Here is a 19291-nt window from a genome sequence, read left to right as displayed (position 1 = left end):
CTGATAAAACATTAAATGACTTCAGGTTTTTGGCCACAGTTGTAATAGATCACACAAATATTTGTTAAGGACAAGAGCATCCAAGTCCTTCAGTCTTAAATTGTTGGCCAGATGTTTGTTTGTCAAAAGCAATAGGAAATGGCGTACTCAGGATTTCAGCATGTTGCATATAAATAATGATAACCAACCTGTAATAACTGCAGATGTATTATTAAGGACTAAATACCTCTGTTGTTATGATCACATGAAAAGTACAAAGTTTAATTCTTATGGGTTGGTAGGCAGCTGCAACTTGCATTTGCTGTCCAGATGATGTGAGACTGAAGAAAAATTGGATGACTTGTCATGGATGAAAGATTGAGTCAAAACAACAGAAGAGGTGGTAGGTTGGATTTCCGTGGTAGCAAGATTGGCTCAACTTAGAAGAGGTTTGTGTCACCTTTAAAGTGTTTGCTGACTGAACATTATGCATGTTTTCAAACTTTAATCTAAGTGAGTGAAAACTGAAAAACAGGTGGTGGTGAGATTAAATTTCCTGTTCCCATGGCCAATGTTGCAGACCTACACTGTATCAGTTTAGAAAGAGACCGCAAAAATGATGTCTTAAAATATTACTTATTATTTAGAGGTAAAATACAATTGCATTATGTTGTGTAACATGAACTCAGTATGGGAACCTATGCACAGCCAACAGCCATGCAGTGTGTGTATAGGTTTCCTGAGGTACAATTAACACCATTTATCTTAACACTTTCTGTGTGAATAAAGGCACATACCAACCTAGAAGGTTCTAGCCATTGAGGATCTGTAATGTACACCTGGTAAAATGAAGTTGTTTATTTGAACTGTGTGAACTCATTCCCAGAGTGAACACACATCACAGAACACTGAGAAAACATCTGTTCACTTCAGTTATATAGCTATTACAGGGGCTTTCCACTGAAGTAGTATAATATTGCTAAAAATGACTGACTGCTGAAATAAACCTTATCTGTTAAAAGTTACCTTTTTCTTAAATCATTCTTAACATTTTCACAAACATGTTGTGTGTCTTAGAGTGCTGTGCTGTGTCCTTGCACTACTCTTAACAAATGCTGTGACACCCTCTATTCACAGCAATATTTAACTTAATGAAATATAATTACATTTATTTAGTGAGCTGGAAAAATTCCACAGTAAAAATGAGTCGTCTAGTAGAGGTCGTTTTATTTCTCAAATGAACATATGGCAGTTTTTCGTGACGTTACATATACACGCACCGTGGAGTCGCCTTGTTGTCTTGATGCAGAAATAACATCACTTGTCAACTTTGTGAGTGCTTTGTATACACTTCCCACGGAAGGGTTAACTGAGAGTGATTTGAAGTAAAAGTGCTACCAATGATTGGTGAAGATGAGGATGAAAACAACCGTGGCCATAACGCCATCATTTCAGCGCTGCGGATTAACGAGTCCAAGGAAAAGATGTGCAAGGCATTCATGCAAACAGCCTGTTCTAAAGGCCAAATCATGCACAACATACTGCTATATATGTGTACCTGTTGGCTTTGGGCTGATGAATGATATTATTGAATATTGCGATCATTTACATTAATGACGATGTTAAGCAAGTTGTTTTGTTGCTTTCTTTCATGCATCATTGCCACATGATGATTTTTAAAAAATCTTTTTAACACTTCACCTTCTCTTTTAACCATTCCTGTTTAGCAAGCTTTCTAATCTATGGTTAGCTAAAAGTGTATACAATAGAGAAGGCCACATTTAATAAAACTCTATATCAGTAATTACTGATTTAAAATTTGCTACTTTAATGTATTGTAAGTACTTGATTATAATAGATTATTATTTGTAGGGTGTAACATGCACATAAGGACTGCACTCTTTTGCAGATCTGGGATGCAAAGATTTCTGCAAAGCACTTTGTAAACTGGTCCCTCTGGTTTGTAAACTGATTTGTAAGCTTTGTGCACATCACTACAATCTCTACAACTCAAAAAATAGCTTTTCTTGATAGTTTTTACACATTTACTACCCTACAAAAATAAATTACGTCAGTTAGTTTTTCATGGTAATTGTTTTTACTTGGACTGTGTTCTACAATTTTTATGAAACAGGACTATAAAAGGTTTTATTTGGTTCTGCCTATATTTGGGGTTTAAAAGTTTTTTTATGCGTGTCTTTTTATCAGCGTATACTGGCTTCTTGTGGCTGAACACTGCCCAGTGGTGTTTCTTGGTGAAAATGCCTTAAAATAGGAGAGACTATCCCAAGACTGGAGTCCTTCATTCACACACACAGCCATCTGAGAGTGTGTGTAAAAGTCTTTACACATTGAGGCCAGTTCCATTATTGTCTGCTCTGAGCCTCAGAATGAGCTTATTTACTGAATGCAGGAGTCAAGAGATAAACAAGGTCACTGTTTAAGATTTTGATATTTGTGGCTTTTTGTATGAAAAGGCTTTCTTTAAAACGAGCATTGGTGGAGGGGTGAAGGTCTCAACAGAGCTTTGAGGCGTGTCGTGGCTGGCCGTCTTTATTTCTAAAGTACATTGTATAGAGAGCCAGTTGTATGATTCTGGTTCACAAATTACATACTTATCTACTGTAAGTTGGGCAAGATTCTGTTTCTCCCTGCCTTGGTTTCCTTAGGGAACGTATGTGCTAGAACAGCTGTGTTTCTTTTTGTCCATGTGCAGGCGAAGAAAATTAAGTAATAAAAGAAAATACTTTTAAAATAATTGATTTTCAGTCACCTTGGATTTTTCGGATCTGCCCTGTGGTTGTGGTGATGGCTTTCGGTACAAGTGGACTTGTGTGTTTTAGAAAGAGGAAAAGCCTCTCCTGTGTTGCATCAGGAGCTGAAGAGCTGAGCTCCACATGGGACAGTTGCTTCTTAGATCCTGTTCTGTTCATTAACATCATGCTAACCCATCTGATCAGCTTGGCTTCTGATGCTCCATTCAGTCCCTGGCATCCGAGTGGTTTGATCTGACCTGGTCAGTCTTGGGAAGAATCAGGAAGATTCGATACACTCATGGTTTGCACATTATTTATTTGTTTGTTTATTTATTGATTGATTGGTGTTTTGTTAACAGCACAAACTAGAGCAGTGCTTCAGAACTTCAGACAAATAGCCTCAGGTATTTTGTCTGAGTAACTTTCACTGAGAGGATGTGACATGTTACTGTCATGGTTTAAAATTTGCACAAGAGATGCAGGCAGCTGTTATGTACTGTAGCATCAAGTTATTTATTTATTTTTGTATTTTGTTTGTTTGGTTTTTCCCCTCTGTTAAAACTATACAAATTGCTGCTAGTGACTGACCTCCTCTTCTTTGTAGTTTACTTTCTATTGTTGGACGACATGCTGCAGTCATGTTGGGAAATGTATGTGTGAGACAATCCACTGCATTCAGGAAGTGTGGCGTGAGGGCAGCTGGAAAAGGTTTAAACGGGAAACAGAAAGCAGGCTCACTTGGCGAGCTGCAAAAGAAAAGAAGTCTGAGTAGGACAAAGCAACCTAACGGGTAACCAGGATGGGGGCAGGAAGCCAGCAAGATGGGCTCGAAATGGCAGGGTCTCTGCAGAGGCTTATGCAGTGTGCTGAGGATGGGGATCTGCAGGAATAAACAGCGAAAAGAAAACGAGCAACATGTTCACACCTGGTATTGTTTGGTATTGTGTAATGGGGAAACGATGCTGTCTCCTCTGTGGGAGATTGTGGTTCAATAACTGTCTGGGCAAGTTCTCTGTGCTATACCAATAAGAGTTCTTGGGCAAGTCTCCTAACTATGCTTACCAACCTCTAACATGACTCAAAAGTGCATCTTCCAAATGCACTGAATGTAAAAATGTAAACTAATGAGTGAGTAGAATCGGTGAGTGTGATTGGTGGTTCCAGATTGGTGATCAGTGTGGGTGGTTGGCTGGGTGGATCACAATATGATATTGTTGGATAATAATTTTCACTTTCACCTTGAAGTTGTAATAAATGGCAATAAAGTAATAATTAAGTGCTAAATGAAATTATCCTGAATCTAGATACTGACATTTTCTCTTTTTTATTTTGATTTGCATACATTATTTCTTAATTACTGGAGTTGATTATCTTTTACATATAGCCATACAATGAACTTGATTTCTGTGTTATATAAATTGGTACAGCATTACCACTGCATGCAGTACTCTGGAAGGGTTATTCAATTAATTAAGGAATATTTAGATCGTTTACTGCCAGTTATGAATTATTGATGTCAGAAAATACACTTTGTGGAGTGGTGAGAGAGAAAATGTTTAGGTTTACAACTTCATTTGAATCATAGAAGAAATGTTATTGACACAACGCATGCATAGCTACATAGTGTAATAGGTCATTGATGTATTCAAACTATGTCGAACACACCCATATATTTAGGTACAGCACCTGCCTCCAATACTGTTTTGAATGTTCTGAATGGTTTCTAATTTTTTCCCCAAAAGTTCTACATTTTGCATTTTTACTTACATCAGAGGGTTTTTTTAAATATATTTTTAATTTTTGTTCAGGAAATGCTACATCAGCACACACCTCTTAAAGGGGTGTAGATGCTCATTATTCAAAGAATTATTAATTGATTTCTGGATTTCTTCCTGTGCCTTTCACTCTGTGGCATGTGGAAGAACCCCCAGTGCGATAATTCAGTCTGTTTCTTTGTTTATGTGGTGGTATGGGAGGGACATGACTGTCATCTGAAGAGGTCACATTACAATATTTTGCTTTTTTTTTTTTTTTTTTCACTCTTGTGATTTCTCACTTTATCTTTTTATTCATCCCCTCTATTTCATTTTGTCTTCATAGGACACTCAGACACTGCTGTGGACATTATAAATTATTCTTCACTGTCAAATTGAAAGGCATTATCTTCTTCCCACTTTATTCCTGTTCCTTGGTAATTACCACCTGTCAACTGTTAATTTTACATTTTGAGTGGAAATGTATTTTGGTCGCCACTTTCGCCTGTTCTGAGCGGCGAGTCCAAAGTGGATTGAAATCTGTTGGTAATGTGGCTTATTTTGATTTCTTCTCCCCCACAGCCAAGTGGAGCGCCTGCCTCCTCCTGTCTATCATGGCCTCCAAACCCCACCCCCCTCTTATGAAAAAACACAGTCAGACTGATCTGGTGAGCCGTCTGAAGACGCGTAAAGTCCTGGGTGTGGGGGGAGAGGACGACGATGGAGAAGTGCACAGATCAAAGGTAAACGCCCTGCACTCCTTCCTAACAAGCTTACGTGAACCTCTTGCTTTGAGCATCACAACATCTGGAGGCAGAGATAAGCTAGCTAGGTCTGGTGGATGTGAATATGAGCTGGGCCAGTGGGTGGAGGACTTGGTACATTAGTGCAGCAGTGATCAACCCCTAACAGTCATGGTGGCATTAAAGATTGGCATGTGCAAGGGAGAATGAGAGTTGGGGGCATTACACACACACACACACCCCATCTCTCTCTGTGTTCAAAGCACTCAGTGATACAGGCCAACATGAACCACAGATGGTATTCAGTCACGGCCTTGCACTGTGTATTGTACTGAGCGGTAGCGGCTGCTGGAATGAAAGGGAATGTCCATTAAAGGGGCACATGCCCACCCCCCTTTTCAACACTCAGGTGGTACCTCGCCTGGCTGTGGTGCATACTGTGTGCATAAATACTGCCTTCGATTGTTTAACCGGATGTAAACAAAGGCGTGTCTCCAGATGTTCTCCGAAAGATGTGACTTATTCATTCTACATAACATGTAAGGTGTACAGGAAATCGGTTGTGGTTGCAAGTTTGACTTTCATCTGTGCGGTTCCATGTGGTTGTGTAACATGGCGTACAGTAATAGTTTTTAAAAGTTGCCTACAAGTTACGATACCACTGTGCAAGTTCACTCAAATCCCAGTGCAGTTCTTGGTGTGTTTTGCCTGTAGAAGGTGCATTTTTCTATAACCCTACTTATTTAATTAACTCCTACTGCTTATAAAGGAGTGAAGGAGAGCGTGTTATGTACTTCGATCTGCAGGAGAGAGAAGGGACTGCCCTGTCTGTTTCATCCCGTTCTCCTGAGAAACAGACTTCCATAGAACTTGACATGTTCCCGAGTGGCATAGGCCCAGGAATACGTTGTACAGATGGGCAATTTAGGTTCCAAAATTGTGCACTTCCTCTCATATTTATATCTTTGTATCTTTGATGTACAGTTTTTGTATGTGCAGGGAAAAGTTTTTGATTGACGAGTGCTTCTCTAATGTCCTTATTGCATTCAGTGTTTTAGGCTGTGTTGCTCAGTCCAAAGGCTTTCACGCTAAATGACAAAATATTCCATTATCTACCAGCCACACTTTTAAATGCTGTTTCAGTGCTATGGTAAGGTGAATTCTACAGCAAGAGAAACACACACACACACACACACACACACACACACACACACACACACATGCATATAATATAATATAATATATATATATATATATATATATATATATATAAAATTTATTTATTTATTTATTTATTTATTTACTTTTTTTTTCCCATTTTCTGTAAAGCATGAACAAACCCACATGCCCACAGAAAATGCGACAGGCTCCCACCCACTCTGGTAGTCTCAAAAGAATCTACCACAGCTTCCGTCCATTCATAACCAAAGAATCCAGTCTTTATTTCTGGTCTTTAGCAGTAACCAGAGATCAACAGATGTATGTGTCTATGCGGCTGTATCTCCTCTGGCCGATCTGATTGGCCTTTCATCCCACATCCTGCACTTCCATCGTATCCTTCCAGTCCCTGTGTGATACCCCTTTAGCTGCAGACCCCATTACACCTTCATGACATCTGTAGACCTGACCTTTTACCCAAGGCCAGTTCAGCTGCACAGGGTAGTGTGTTCACCTGCACCAAAATGACCAGCCGTGAAGAAACTTTTAGCAGAGCCTGAGAGGCATAGGGACTAATTCTCTGCTCTTATCTGAAAACGGGAATGCAGATTCTACCATGTCAAGAGGGGCCTATCAGTATGCTGAAACACGTCACTTATTCTCGGACTGGCCCTCCTTTTCTCTGATGAGTGTTTTGAGATATAAATATGAAATAAAAGGAAGTATTATCATCCCTTTAATCTTTTGCATCAGAGGCACGGATGCATGAACTACATTTGAATAATTGACAAAGGATACCTGTGATTTATTTTGGCCTTTCTGTTCAAGATGCGTAGTTTTATTCATTCTTTTCTTTTCGTTTGAGGAGAACTCGGAGAAACCCAGTCGAATACGCCTGCTTCGTTTCACCATCATGATACTTCCTTGATTAACTACCTAGTGACTATTCTATTACAGGGTAGAACTATAATCATAGATATATAAAGCATCCTCAGATATATAAACATACTTTGCTGTGCTTACCAAGGAGGAGTAGGGTAGGTCAGATGATGAAAGATATATTTTACATTCCATATCCAAAATGTTGTTATAAAATAGGGTGTAATGGAGGTTATCCTACTGTAGCAGACCTATTCTGATGTGTGGGCACATCCTGTGATGTGTGGTTTACAGACCTGTCTCTTTGTGAAGCTGTGAAAACTTTTCTAAATTTCTGTTCTGAAACCAAAACTAAGGACACGTGGGGGCTAAAAAAAAAACAAAAAAACAAATTGGTGTGTTTTCAGTTGGTTTGTTTCTCCCCTTCTCCCCTCTGCATTTGCAGTGGCTTGCACTACTGGCACTTCTGCATTTTTAATCTTTGGCATACCGTGACATTTTCTTGCATTCTTGCGCCTCTCACATGTTCCACCTACTCTTTTCTGCGTTCTCCATAACTGGTTCTTGGCGATGTATAATGAGTCTGTATAAACTGCAACTTCATGATTAAAATGAGTAGCTTGGCAAATGGCTGTCACTTTAAAATAAATTACTTGGAAACTCAGAATGTAATACATGAAGCACATGCCAACATGTGCGTAAGAGGAGTCCTGGCACTCCTCAAGGCCTTGTTGTGCTATTGCACTGTGGTGTTTAAAACAAGGTGCAAACCAGATAGTGGATGCAGGTCGTGTAGTGAGACCTGGGACATTACAGGGTGTTTTAAATTAAATGATGCCTAAAGTATTAACTTCTGATGTGTTGTTGTATTTAATCTTAAAAGAGGAAGAAAAAAGTTTTAAAAAATAGAATTTTTCTAATCTGCATTTCTACTGTTTGGATTTAGTCGCTGAAATTTTGGTGCATTTATTTTTTCTTTTCTCCACCAGTTTCAAGGGGCTGTACTTTCATGAGGCTAAATTGAACTCGCAGAAAAAAAACCTTACTGTGAAACCCCATAGCCTACTGTCATGATGGGACCTTTTTAAATCAAAAACACTTTCTGAAATTCCCCTTTCATAACCCTCAAATGTGGCATCAAAGTTTCTTATTTGACTGGTGACTGGGTTTTTGGACTGAGCTTTCGTTCCTGGCAGCCTACTGGTATCAGTAAATCTGACTTTGTTTAGTTCCATAATTCTGTTATTGCATGCCAGAATATACAGTGATTCTCATCAGCTTTGTTTTGTTTTTGTTTTGTTTTACTGTTCTGAGGTCAGTAATTGTTGCTTGGAGGAATATGCTGTGTTTATGTATTCCATCCATTACAAATGACAGGAAGTCTTTTAGTGCAATATTTTTCTGAATCAGTGTCATAACTCCAGATAACTCAGATGATGTGGGTATAAGGTTGTGTCCTCACTGATGTTAGCACCTTTTTGTAGAAGAAAGTTTTATACATAATACTGCTAATGCATAATGATGCTTGTGTTTCATTTTGTTATGCATGGTGTGGAGTATTGCTCCCTCATTCAGGTTCATGTATTACCCCCGGTTCCTAAATTACCCCTGTATTTACCCCTGTGACAGCTGTCGCCAAACACGGCACCATTCGTTCTTACTGTTTGGAACTTAATATTGTTGAGCACTGACTTTGAAATGGTGCAGGTTCATATAACTTTGATGTCTGCTCTCTTTGAAGGTTGTTGTTGGATTTTTATTTTTTATTTTTTTTTAACCTCATTATGAGGTAATTTCTGGTATTGTTTGCTGTGAGAGTACTGTGTTACTTAGTAGGTTTCAACATTCAGTAGGAGCTTAATGTTCATATAAATTATGTCCACAAAAGCAGTACATGCTTGGATTTTTTTTCTTCTTAAAAACATATTCTCCCGTGGTGATGTCTGGAGTGGGAGGCCTGCTCGAAATGTCTTTTTACAGCCTTCAGATGCACGTTGGTGTTTCCAAGTGAATTCTCATCATTAAAAATGAGTAATAGTGTGGCAGGAGGGGCGGGGCCAGGCTGCAGTGCGGGGCAGGGCCAAGCTTCGGCTGTGGGATGCAGCTCCAGCACTCGGTACCTAAAGCAGTTTGAACCTGTCTGTTGTTAGCAGCCTACTTGTGGTGTTTTTCAGCAGATAGAGGGGAACATGGAGAGGTTTTCCTGGGTCATGTAGAGCTCACACTCGATTATACGTGATGAGAGTATCTCAGCTGGCAACCTCATGTGTGAACAGCGAAGAGAAAAACGTGATGTTTTATATTATTAAAAGAAATGGTCTCCTCATCACACGTCTTACTTCCAGGGTCATTCCTCCCTCACCAATGGATTCTATGTAAGGCAATGATATAAAAGTTTCATAGTTAACCATAATAGCATATTTTGTTTTTGTAATTCAGAGTATTCTGTAAGGTACAATGCTGTCTTAGAAATGTTTACAAGTTTACTACAGTTACTAGTGAAAAACAGCTGAAATGCGCCATATGCCATTTAAAATGTGTATAGAATGTAACCTTCTGAGTCATAGATCCAGTCACATAAGGATCATTTGTTTTTACATATGCTTACGTGAGCCTGCTTGTGCATCTCCAGAATATCAGTTTCTGCCCATATAATTTGCAGCAAATTTTCTTATCAGTTTAAATTGCAAACAGATCTTTTTAAGACCTGTAACTTATGAAGTGGGAACTCTGTGGATTGAACTGCTCGACTGGAACAAGATCAGGGAAATTTTGGAGGCTATGTCTACACTTTGTCATGTTCCTCAAACCATTCTTGACCCCCTTGTTATTTTTTATTTTATTTTTTATTTTTTGCACTGTGGCAGGGCACGTTACCCTGCTGAGAAAGGCCATTGCCTTTAGGGAGTACTGTTACCATGAAGGGCTGTGAGTGATCAGCAGCAGTGTTTTAGGTCCATGTCAAAATAACATCTACCTGAATGCCAAGACCCAAGGTTTCCTGGCAGAATATTGCCCAGAGCATCACACTGCCTCCATTGGTTTGTTTTGTTCCCATAATGCCTCTTGGTGCCATCTCTACTCCAGGTAAGCAAAGCCCCCAAGCCTCTGTCACTGGTTCACTGGTTGTCCTTCATTGGACCACTTTTGGTAGGTACTAACCACTGCATTCTGGGAACACACACGCGCGCGCACACACACACACACACACACACACACACACAGAAGACCTGCCGTTTTGGAGTCATCTAGACATCATTAATTTGGTCCTTGTCAGAGTCAGCTTGCCCATTTTTTCTGCTTCAAAAAAATGAAGAACGGACTGTTTACTTGCTGCCTACATGTATCCCAGCCCTTGACAGGTGCCATTGTAATGAGATAATCAAATGGAGTTATTCCCATCATCTGTCAGAGGTTTTAATTTTCTGGCTGAGGGATGTATATTAACAGTGGAATATTTAAATGATTTTAGAGTTTTGTAAATAGGTTTTTTAGAAGGGGGGGAAAAAAACCTTATTTGGTAATCAGATACCACCATAATGAACAAATATTACATTACTATCTGAATTATTAAATTATTTGTCTTTTATCACTTATTTGTCTTTTTAGTACTATGTGCCTAGCTTTAGGTCCTAAAAATCCTTTTGAGGTCTCGGTTTAATGGTTTGGTTGGCACACTTTCTTGTATTGTGTTCACTTGAATTCCCTTCACAGTCCTCAGATGTGTCATTTTCAACCAGCCACCTTCTGGAGGATGTACAGATGGGCTGGCATATTGTCCTCAGTCTGGAGAAGGACAGACCCAGCCAATCTGGACTCAGTAGACTGACACCAGAGTCCAGTGTCGCATGAATTACCTGGCTAGTGTCTCCTCTGGGAATCTGCAGGACAAAAACAGAATGAGAATGAGAGGATTATGACTGGAGCATCTCAGGACTCATTCCAGCCCCGGGCAAACAAGCTTTTGATTTCCCACGTTTGATGCGTGTGGATCCAGGGTGGGCGGGGCTTCTCATGAATCTGTCAGCTGCGAGGCCTGCTGTTTTTCTTCCAGGGTGAGCCATGGCCTTGTACCCGCTCGTGGGTTCTCTCCAAAGCCCTGAAGTGGGGCATGACCACAGGGGGGCGGCGGCACACACACGTCCAGCAGTGGGCAGGTTGGGCTACACTTGCCCTGAGCCACACTGTTTTAAAACTGGCTGTCACCGGTTGAGAAACAAATGGTGTCAACATGCTCATGTTGTAATTCTCCTTTTTTTCCAGATCAGTCAGGTGTTGGGCAATGAAATTAAATTTGCCCTGCGAGAACCCAATGGGCTTAGGTAAGACTTTCAAAGTCAAGACCACCCTTTCAAATCTTTGTCTGTGTGTGTGCCTGCGTGTGAGAGTGATATTGTGACATCACTTTTTTGCTGTGTTGTCCACTGGGCTCAGAAATCACTCCACTTTACTGTTGGTCTTATGAAATAGCATTTTGAGCCATCACTGGAGCACAGGTAGCTCAGTGGTTAAGGCCCTTGGCCTTCAACAAGGTCCTTAGCCCTCAATTGTTCAAGTTGTATTCAGTCATAATTATAAGTTGCTTTGGACAAAAGCATCAGGTAAATACATTTTTTTTAATGTGAAGTCTTTTTCATTGCAGACTCTGGATACTTCTCTCTGCAGTCATGTTCACAGCTGCAGCTTTAGTGGTGAGTACACTGACCAACACATTGTCCACACACACCAACTTTTGTACACGGGCGCAATTGCTGTCAATTTGCATGTCCATAAATTATCATACAATCAATTGGAATTGTAAATGAGTTTGTAAGTCCAAATGGTCTGAATTTTGGTGAAGACATTGCAGTTTTATTCATTCCCTGTATTTGTGGTTATAATTTTGGTTACTCATTTATGTATATCACAACCTCTCCTCCAAAGGCTGAGAAACACACCTTCTCACTGGACTTAAACGCAACCCAGTGAACCCTAGCACACCTCAGTGGTCCGATCATTACCTTCAGAAAGTCACCTTCAACTGCTTATCTCAAGCTAGAAACACTATAGTCATGTGTTTAGTTTTGTTTTTTTGTGTATACTATGTTTATTTACAACATGTGTGGACATAAAATAAATGTGGTATTATTTATATATGGAACTAATTAAAATTGCTGCATGTGAACAAGATCTTGGTGAAAACTCCTCAACAAAGATATAAAATTAGAAGCCAGAACCGAACAAAGCAGGCCTGTATTTGACGTATTTGACATTTCACCCACCCCTCCCCCTTTGGATTTCCATTTAAGGGAAAATTAGTTTAGAAAACAAAATGTCTAGTGTTGAATCTTCCAGGTGTCTTTTATTTTGGGAAACTGCCTAATTCTGACGTTACGGGTGAGTTCTCCCTTGTTGGATTGACATTACAAGGTTCAGGGAGCAGAGCGAGCGTGAGAGCACTGACTTCAGCGGCATCGTTAGGGGTGGGGCTTGAGCCCACATGTTTCCATGCTCTGAATGAATTTTTCTATCTCTGTTATTAAAACGTTGCACTTTAGCACTGCTGTCACTTTAAGAGTTCTGCTGCAGTGCTGCGGCTCAGTCAGTGCCCCTGGCCGGCTTCTGCTCATTAGAACGAGCTGCATCGGTTGGACCTCAGTACTGTGTAGAATCACATTAAGACCACTGCCTAATATGAACTACATCATCGAGCTTCATTCTGGTTTCTCTGTTACAGGCCCTGGCCTTCCCCAACCAGCTGTACGAGGTTATCTTCGAGCTCACCACCACTAGAATCTCCATCAGACTATATGGAGGAGCCCTTCTGAGTAGGTTCAGCATGGACTCTTTTAGTATGTTACACACCTGGTACATTTTACATTTGAAGCATTTAGCAGATGCTCTTACCCAGAACGTCCAAAAAGGTTCTTTGTCATCTACTCAGAGAGTAGATCTATTTATTCAAGGCCTTGAGTGGTATAGAAACATTAGAGACATGTATTAGAACCAGTGTCTGTGAGACAATGGCTTAGATCTTCGGGACCAAAGATGAGCGATCCTGCCCCGTTCTCGTCATTGTCCATTCAGAAGTTGGTGTTTGACATTTACAGCTTAATAGTTTTAATATCCTAATTATTTCTCTTGTACTTTAATCATTTCTGCTACATTTTTCCTCAGCTAAATGGTATGTATAAAAGTACCATTAGTCACGCATAAAGAGAGCAGCAGCCTAATGCACATGTCAGCGTGGTGCCGTGACCCTTTTCTTTTTCCACGCGCTCTGAAGAAATGGCTCCATAGGAAATGTATTCATAGCTACACAGAGATGCTCCACTTTATTTTCAGTGGCAGATGAACATCGGCCTGTAAGAGGTATAAATATTTAAAGCCTCACCTTTTAAAAATGGATGGCTCTGTCCCTCTTGGGACTAATAAGGGGCAGGGGTGGGGGGGTGGGTACAGGACACAGTTGCAGCTCTAGGGAGATTAATGGCGCCCCCTGCCTGATCTGGTTCATCTTGGAGCATCAGCGCTTCCTAATCACACCCCATGGTTATATCTGCAGACTGCTAGAGGTGGTCCAGTAATAAAAGACTGGGGGTACACATATTGGTATAGAGGTGTGTGTGTGTGTGTGTGAGTATTTATAAAAATTTAATTTTACATCTCACCAAGTGCTTATTATTGATTATTAGCAGCAGGCTATTCGTCCTCCACCTTGGACCTTATAGTGCAACGAGGAACTTCTTTTTGTTTTGTTTTTTTCTTCCTCTTCAGTCTGAGCATTCCCTTAGGTGAAACAGGAAGCAGGTAGTATTCATTGTGCAGGGCTGATCCATCTCAGCCACCCCAGCTCTGTGTTCCTCTGTTCAGTTCATTTAACCACCTCTGCATGCTGCTATGCGCTGGTTTTATGTAACTCCATTTGCGAGCCCCCTGTGTTTCCTCAGCTGTCTCTCTTGGTCTTTGAGAACTGGGACATGACACAAATATCTTGTGATCATACTGAGCACCAAGGTGAGACTGTTCTCCTGACGCATCAAAGGCCAGCGAGGTGGTAGGAGCGCTCAAGTAGGGTGGGGTTGATTCTTTTGACAGATGGCACTCAGGAGGGGTGAAGAAGCAGCCGGTCTCTGTGTTCTATGAGTTGGTCACGTGGGATGAGATCAGAGGGGCTCTCCATGCAGTCCTCAGCATCTGAGCAAAATCAGGACCCCCGTGCGTCCAGCACAGGGCTGTGAATCCAAAGCCACTGTGTTAGCATGCGGCACAGAGACCTTTTACAGGTTTTCCTTTGAAAATGGTGATCTGAGATCGATACATGATGTTTGACCTCCTGCTCTAACTTCAACAGGTATTTCATTAATCCTGTGGAATGGGCTCTACACTGCCGAGAAGGCCATTATTCAGTGGACCCTACTTACTGAAGCTTTCTATTTCGGTGTGCAGTTTCTTGGTAAGGTTGCAGTTATGACTGGTTTTATATATCTTGTGCCCTATTTTTTCTCTGTATGCACTGTTTCTTTTAGAACAGAGGGCAGACAATGCTTACGGCGTGAGTGAAACCTGACCCTCTAACTTTTTCACCATTCGATCAAAAAACTTCACACATCAGGGAAACTTATTGCTTTTGCTGAGACCTGCAGGGCCTGTCCAGAATATATTTGTCAGGTATTGGAGCGCCCTCTTCTGGTCTAAAATGTTAGACAGACAGATGCTGTGGCATATTTGGTCAAATGAAGACCTAAATTCATAACCTGCTTTGCGCACATAATTGAACTGGCCTCATTCACATGGCATTTCATTTCCACTTGGCTTCTCACTCATACTGAACCAATTTGATATATAGCTGTTGTCGTACTGTAATTATGTGTTCACAGTGACATCTGTCTCACTGCTGGAGATGGGTGTGCTGTCCAATGGAGCTGCACTCCTCCTCCTGAGTGAAGTCGTCTTCCTCCTCATCACGCTCTCTTACTACCACCAACTCGGCCGTCGGACAAAGAAGATCTGATGCAGACTGACTAATCTATGTGTGGGCTGGTGTGCCTGAGAGAGAGAGAGAGAGAGAGGGGGAGAGAAGCCATTTTGTAAAATGACTTGGCACACCAGAATTCATGTGGTATACAGTAGTTCATCTGTCTGCACCAGACAAGTCCAAGCACTGTTTGGTTTTGCAATATAGGGTCATGACCTTTTTCTGATGTGTTCCTATTTATTGCGCTTTGGTCACACTTGTGCAACTGAAAAATGCATAATTGTGCTTTGGGGAGTTTATTTGAGAATACGTAGTATGCTTCACCAAAATTCTGTAGATGGTAATGTAACAAATGATGTGGTGTTATCCAGTGTATATAACTCTAAACTCTTTACTAGGTTAGGGTTATATTTGTTGGTAAGGTTAAATGAGGTATAGTTATGATAGTTTTAATGAAATGGCTAGATTGAGGCATTAGGCTCCTATAGCTTATACAGCTGTCTACACCTTCAAAATAAGAATCAAAATTAGTGTAAACTATAACACTTGCTAAAACACATGCTGTTGACACATGGGAATATTTGTCTGAGGTTTTAAAGCACAGTTTGAGATCAGATCTTTATTGTACCAATGTTCTAAATTGATATAATATATAAACAAAATGTAAATGGAAGTATATACTAGCAAAATCTAAACAAAGTAAGTTGTCTGAAGTACAGCGTTATTTGTGCACAGGGGCACTGGCCATGGCCTTAGTTGTAAGACTGCAAGCACATGGTAAGTAAATGTAGTATTTAATAGTGTCAAGCAAAACTAAACCAAAAAAGGTATTGAATCATCTCAGTTACACAGAGTAGAAAAAGGTTTCAACTTTGTCAGGTTTAGTATTAACTAGTATTTATTCCCTCTGAAACCTGCTGTATGTTCTCCTGTCCTTAACTTTCATCACAATTTCCTATACATGCCAGTATGTGTCCATTTCTCATATCTTTAATATATTGAGCATAACCTACTACTGAAGTCTGTTTTGAAGTTTTCCAGTCTAGTGCATGGATTATTGTGTTGACATGAGCAGTCAGAAGGGATTATTCCTTTTTCTAAAATGACACACAGCAATCATTAAATGTGGAAACCCCTGACTTGCCATTATTTCAACGTTAATGGCAATTCAGTTTTCAATGGCATTGTTGCCTTCAAATCAAATATTTATGCTGATTAGTACTACAGTGTAAAAGATTAAATGCCAGAGTGTAAAAAGAATTACATTTTTACAGCAAAATGTGTCTATTAATATAGCAGTAGCGTGCAGGGTAATCAGTACCTGCTTTAAATGGTATAGGTGCTTTGAAAGTCTCTAGTGATTGTTTACCATTAAAATATCCTCTTGGACATGTGTTACTGTGTTTAGTAGACTCTGAAAATGAACCCATTACTTTTCAGGTGTAAACACAGCTATCATAGTTGTATTAATTTAGATAAATTAAACTCCTTGGACACAGACATTTGCTTAGATTTTCTCATTTACTTTGCAAGGACATTGTGATTTCACAGACACATTATAACAAAAGTAATTACACGTTCTCTTTACATCAACCTTGGTATTAATCAAATAGTGTCTTCTGAAAAAAAAAAGTATATACACACAACTTTGTGTATTTACTTTTCTAGCAAGAATGTGCAGTGCTCAAGAAATATATGCTTTGGTTTTTTTTGTTTGGTTTAAATGGCTTCAGTCTGAAGTGTTCTTGACTAGTTTAGTAAAGCCTGAACATGTATATCTTGATTTCCACATCACAATCCTCCAACTCCCCTGCTCACATGAGGTTGGGTTCGACTCGGTCAGCTCTATCCTGTGCAGGTGTGAAGGTAGAATGAAGTTATTGTGAACATGATACGAACGGGTCACAGTGGGCTGTGTACCTCGGTGAACATGGGGAAAGCTCGTGTGTTAGTCTTGTTTCCCGTTTGGTACAGGAAGACTACAGACAATGGCAATGATGTGAAAACTGGAAAACTAGCTACACATCCCAGCATGGCCATTTGGAGGCACCAGTAGCTTTCAACAACGTTCATTTACAGTTAAATTAAAAATGATTTAACTTGCCCTGAGATTGTATTTGTAAATCCATACAAGCTTTTTTGAAGGTTCAGTATATTTTAAAATGATGTATATCAGTTAAATAACACTTAAATTGATGGTGAAAATGTAAAGTCATTTCTGAGCAAAAAGATATCATGGCCTTAGAAGAAATATGACAGTCCTGTCATATTTATTGCTTAACTCCTCTTCGGTACTGCCGTGTTTTTAAATCACTTGGTAGTCTGCATGGCTATTAAATTGTTAAAACACTATATGGCTTTGGCAATGATGACGCTTCATTTGCTTCTGGTGCTGTAACTCTAAAAATCCTTCCATTCATTATTCAGTAGCAAACATGGAAATGAAAATGTAGGAGAATGTATTACTGCCAAAGACAGGTTGTCTGACCTGAAGAGGAGAATGAACAACATGAAAAACACTACACAAGCCCAGACACCTCGCCCCTCTAGACTGACCAAAAAGCACATAAAACGTCAAGCTGAATATGCAGGAAGGACCTCGGAGAAGTCTGTGTGGGTTCTGGGAGGCAGTTTTATGGAGTGATGGGAGTAAACTGGAAGTGTCTGGAGCCATGGTTAAGCAGTAAGTTTGACAAACACAAGGCTTATGAGCCCCTCCCACAGTCAAAGTGTGGAGGTAGCTGTGTCACGATGAGCTGCTGCAGTAACTGCTACTCTTGCCCATGTGACTGCTGCCTTGGATTTGTTGAAATGTCAGGACACGTTGGAGAAGAATGTGATGTCTTCAGTGTGTGAATTAACGTTTGATGACCACTGGACACGGCAGGTTCAGGATGAGCAACAGATTCAATGAAATCTCATTGAACATCTTTGGTGAGATTTACTTGTGCACGTAAGCAGTGGGCTTAAAACATTTCAGTAGATGTCAGAAACTTGTGCGCACCTGCCAGCAATGTTTACTGGAGGTAATGAAGCATAAAGTGTAGTGGTTAATAATAATATAACTAATAATAATAATTATATCGCGTGCACCAGCGAAGTCTTTAAGGGCTGTCAGACTCCAGCTGTGATCTGACACGAGGCAAATATCAGGAGAGGACGAAAGGAAGGATACGGGGGAAAATGAGGGCGCGAGCATTACCTTTGCGGTGTGAGGTGGGGGCGTGTGTGAGTCGGTATAGAGGCGAAAGCTGTCCGCCTAACGTGGTAGGTTCAACGGTCTAAATAAACACTCAAATGAACCCGTAGTTGGGGCCTACTCGTTAGGGGGACGAGTGGGACTCGCATATGCATAAGCTGTGGATATCGACATGTTAAGAAACGGGAATAACAAGAAGAATCGGCGCTGCACGTGTGACTGCGTTGCGTTTTCCATTTCGCTTTCCCTCGATTTAATAGATTAAAAATGAATTCCCAGTCGCAACGATTTGACTTTTTTTTCCATTTATAAGAAACTTTCACGACAAAAGGCACTACGAAATACCGAGGGTGGAATAGTTTTGCACATGGACATGTGTGGAGGAAATAATTTTTCGTTTGAGCTATATTAAACTCCGCTTTCTCAAACTTGCTTGAACATGTATTTAAACTTTCTTTAGCTGTTTACTAAAGCCTTGATGATATATTTACATTTAATCTACATTACCAAAGGGCTCGATTTTTTTTAGCGACTCTATATCGACTTTTACTGCTCAGAGTAGTTTTATATGTCCTGTGTGATGTGCTTAATTAAAGCAGCATAATCCAGAGTTTTTTGTGAATTTTTTTTATTTTTAAGATGAGCTAGTCAGAGCCTAGGCTGTACAGATAGAACGGAAAGGCTCGTTTTCAGTTATCTATCTATCTATCTATCTATCTATCTATCTATCTATCTATCTATCTATCTATCTATCTATCTATCTATCTATCTATCTATCTATCTATCTACCTACCTACCTACAAACGTTGGGACATGGTGGAAGTCTGTAGACAGAACGATAGAATTTACGCTTATATTTATTTTGT

General features: G+C 40.1%; 1 protein-coding gene across 2 annotated transcripts in view; it reads left to right on the top strand.

Moving 5' to 3' along the window:
* The window catches only part of tp53i11a (tumor protein p53 inducible protein 11a), a 29435-nt gene extending 12434 nt beyond the window's left edge, over positions 1–17001 (top strand). The window contains exons 1-7 of one of the 2 annotated variants that reach the window (XM_035533419.1): positions 4836–4926; positions 5072–5232; positions 11533–11591; positions 11912–11960; positions 12986–13076; positions 14603–14704; positions 15129–17001. In XM_035533419.1, the coding sequence (XP_035389312.1) occupies positions 5104–5232; positions 11533–11591; positions 11912–11960; positions 12986–13076; positions 14603–14704; positions 15129–15262 (564 nt within the window). In that variant the 5' untranslated portion in view covers positions 4836–4926; positions 5072–5103 and the 3' untranslated portion in view covers positions 15263–17001. Of the gene's footprint in view, positions 1–4835; positions 4927–5071; positions 5233–11532; positions 11592–11911; positions 11961–12985; positions 13077–14602; positions 14705–15128 lie in introns of those variants that run through there. The other variant, XM_027007475.2, reaches the window with a different exon arrangement.
* The last annotated feature ends 2290 nt before the right edge of the window (positions 17002–19291 follow it).

Source organism: Electrophorus electricus, chromosome 1 (genome assembly GCF_013358815.1).
Source record: "Electrophorus electricus isolate fEleEle1 chromosome 1, fEleEle1.pri, whole genome shotgun sequence".
Classification (NCBI taxonomy): Eukaryota; Metazoa; Chordata; class Actinopteri; order Gymnotiformes; family Gymnotidae; genus Electrophorus; species Electrophorus electricus.
This window is presented reverse-complemented; position numbering and strand designations above follow the sequence as displayed.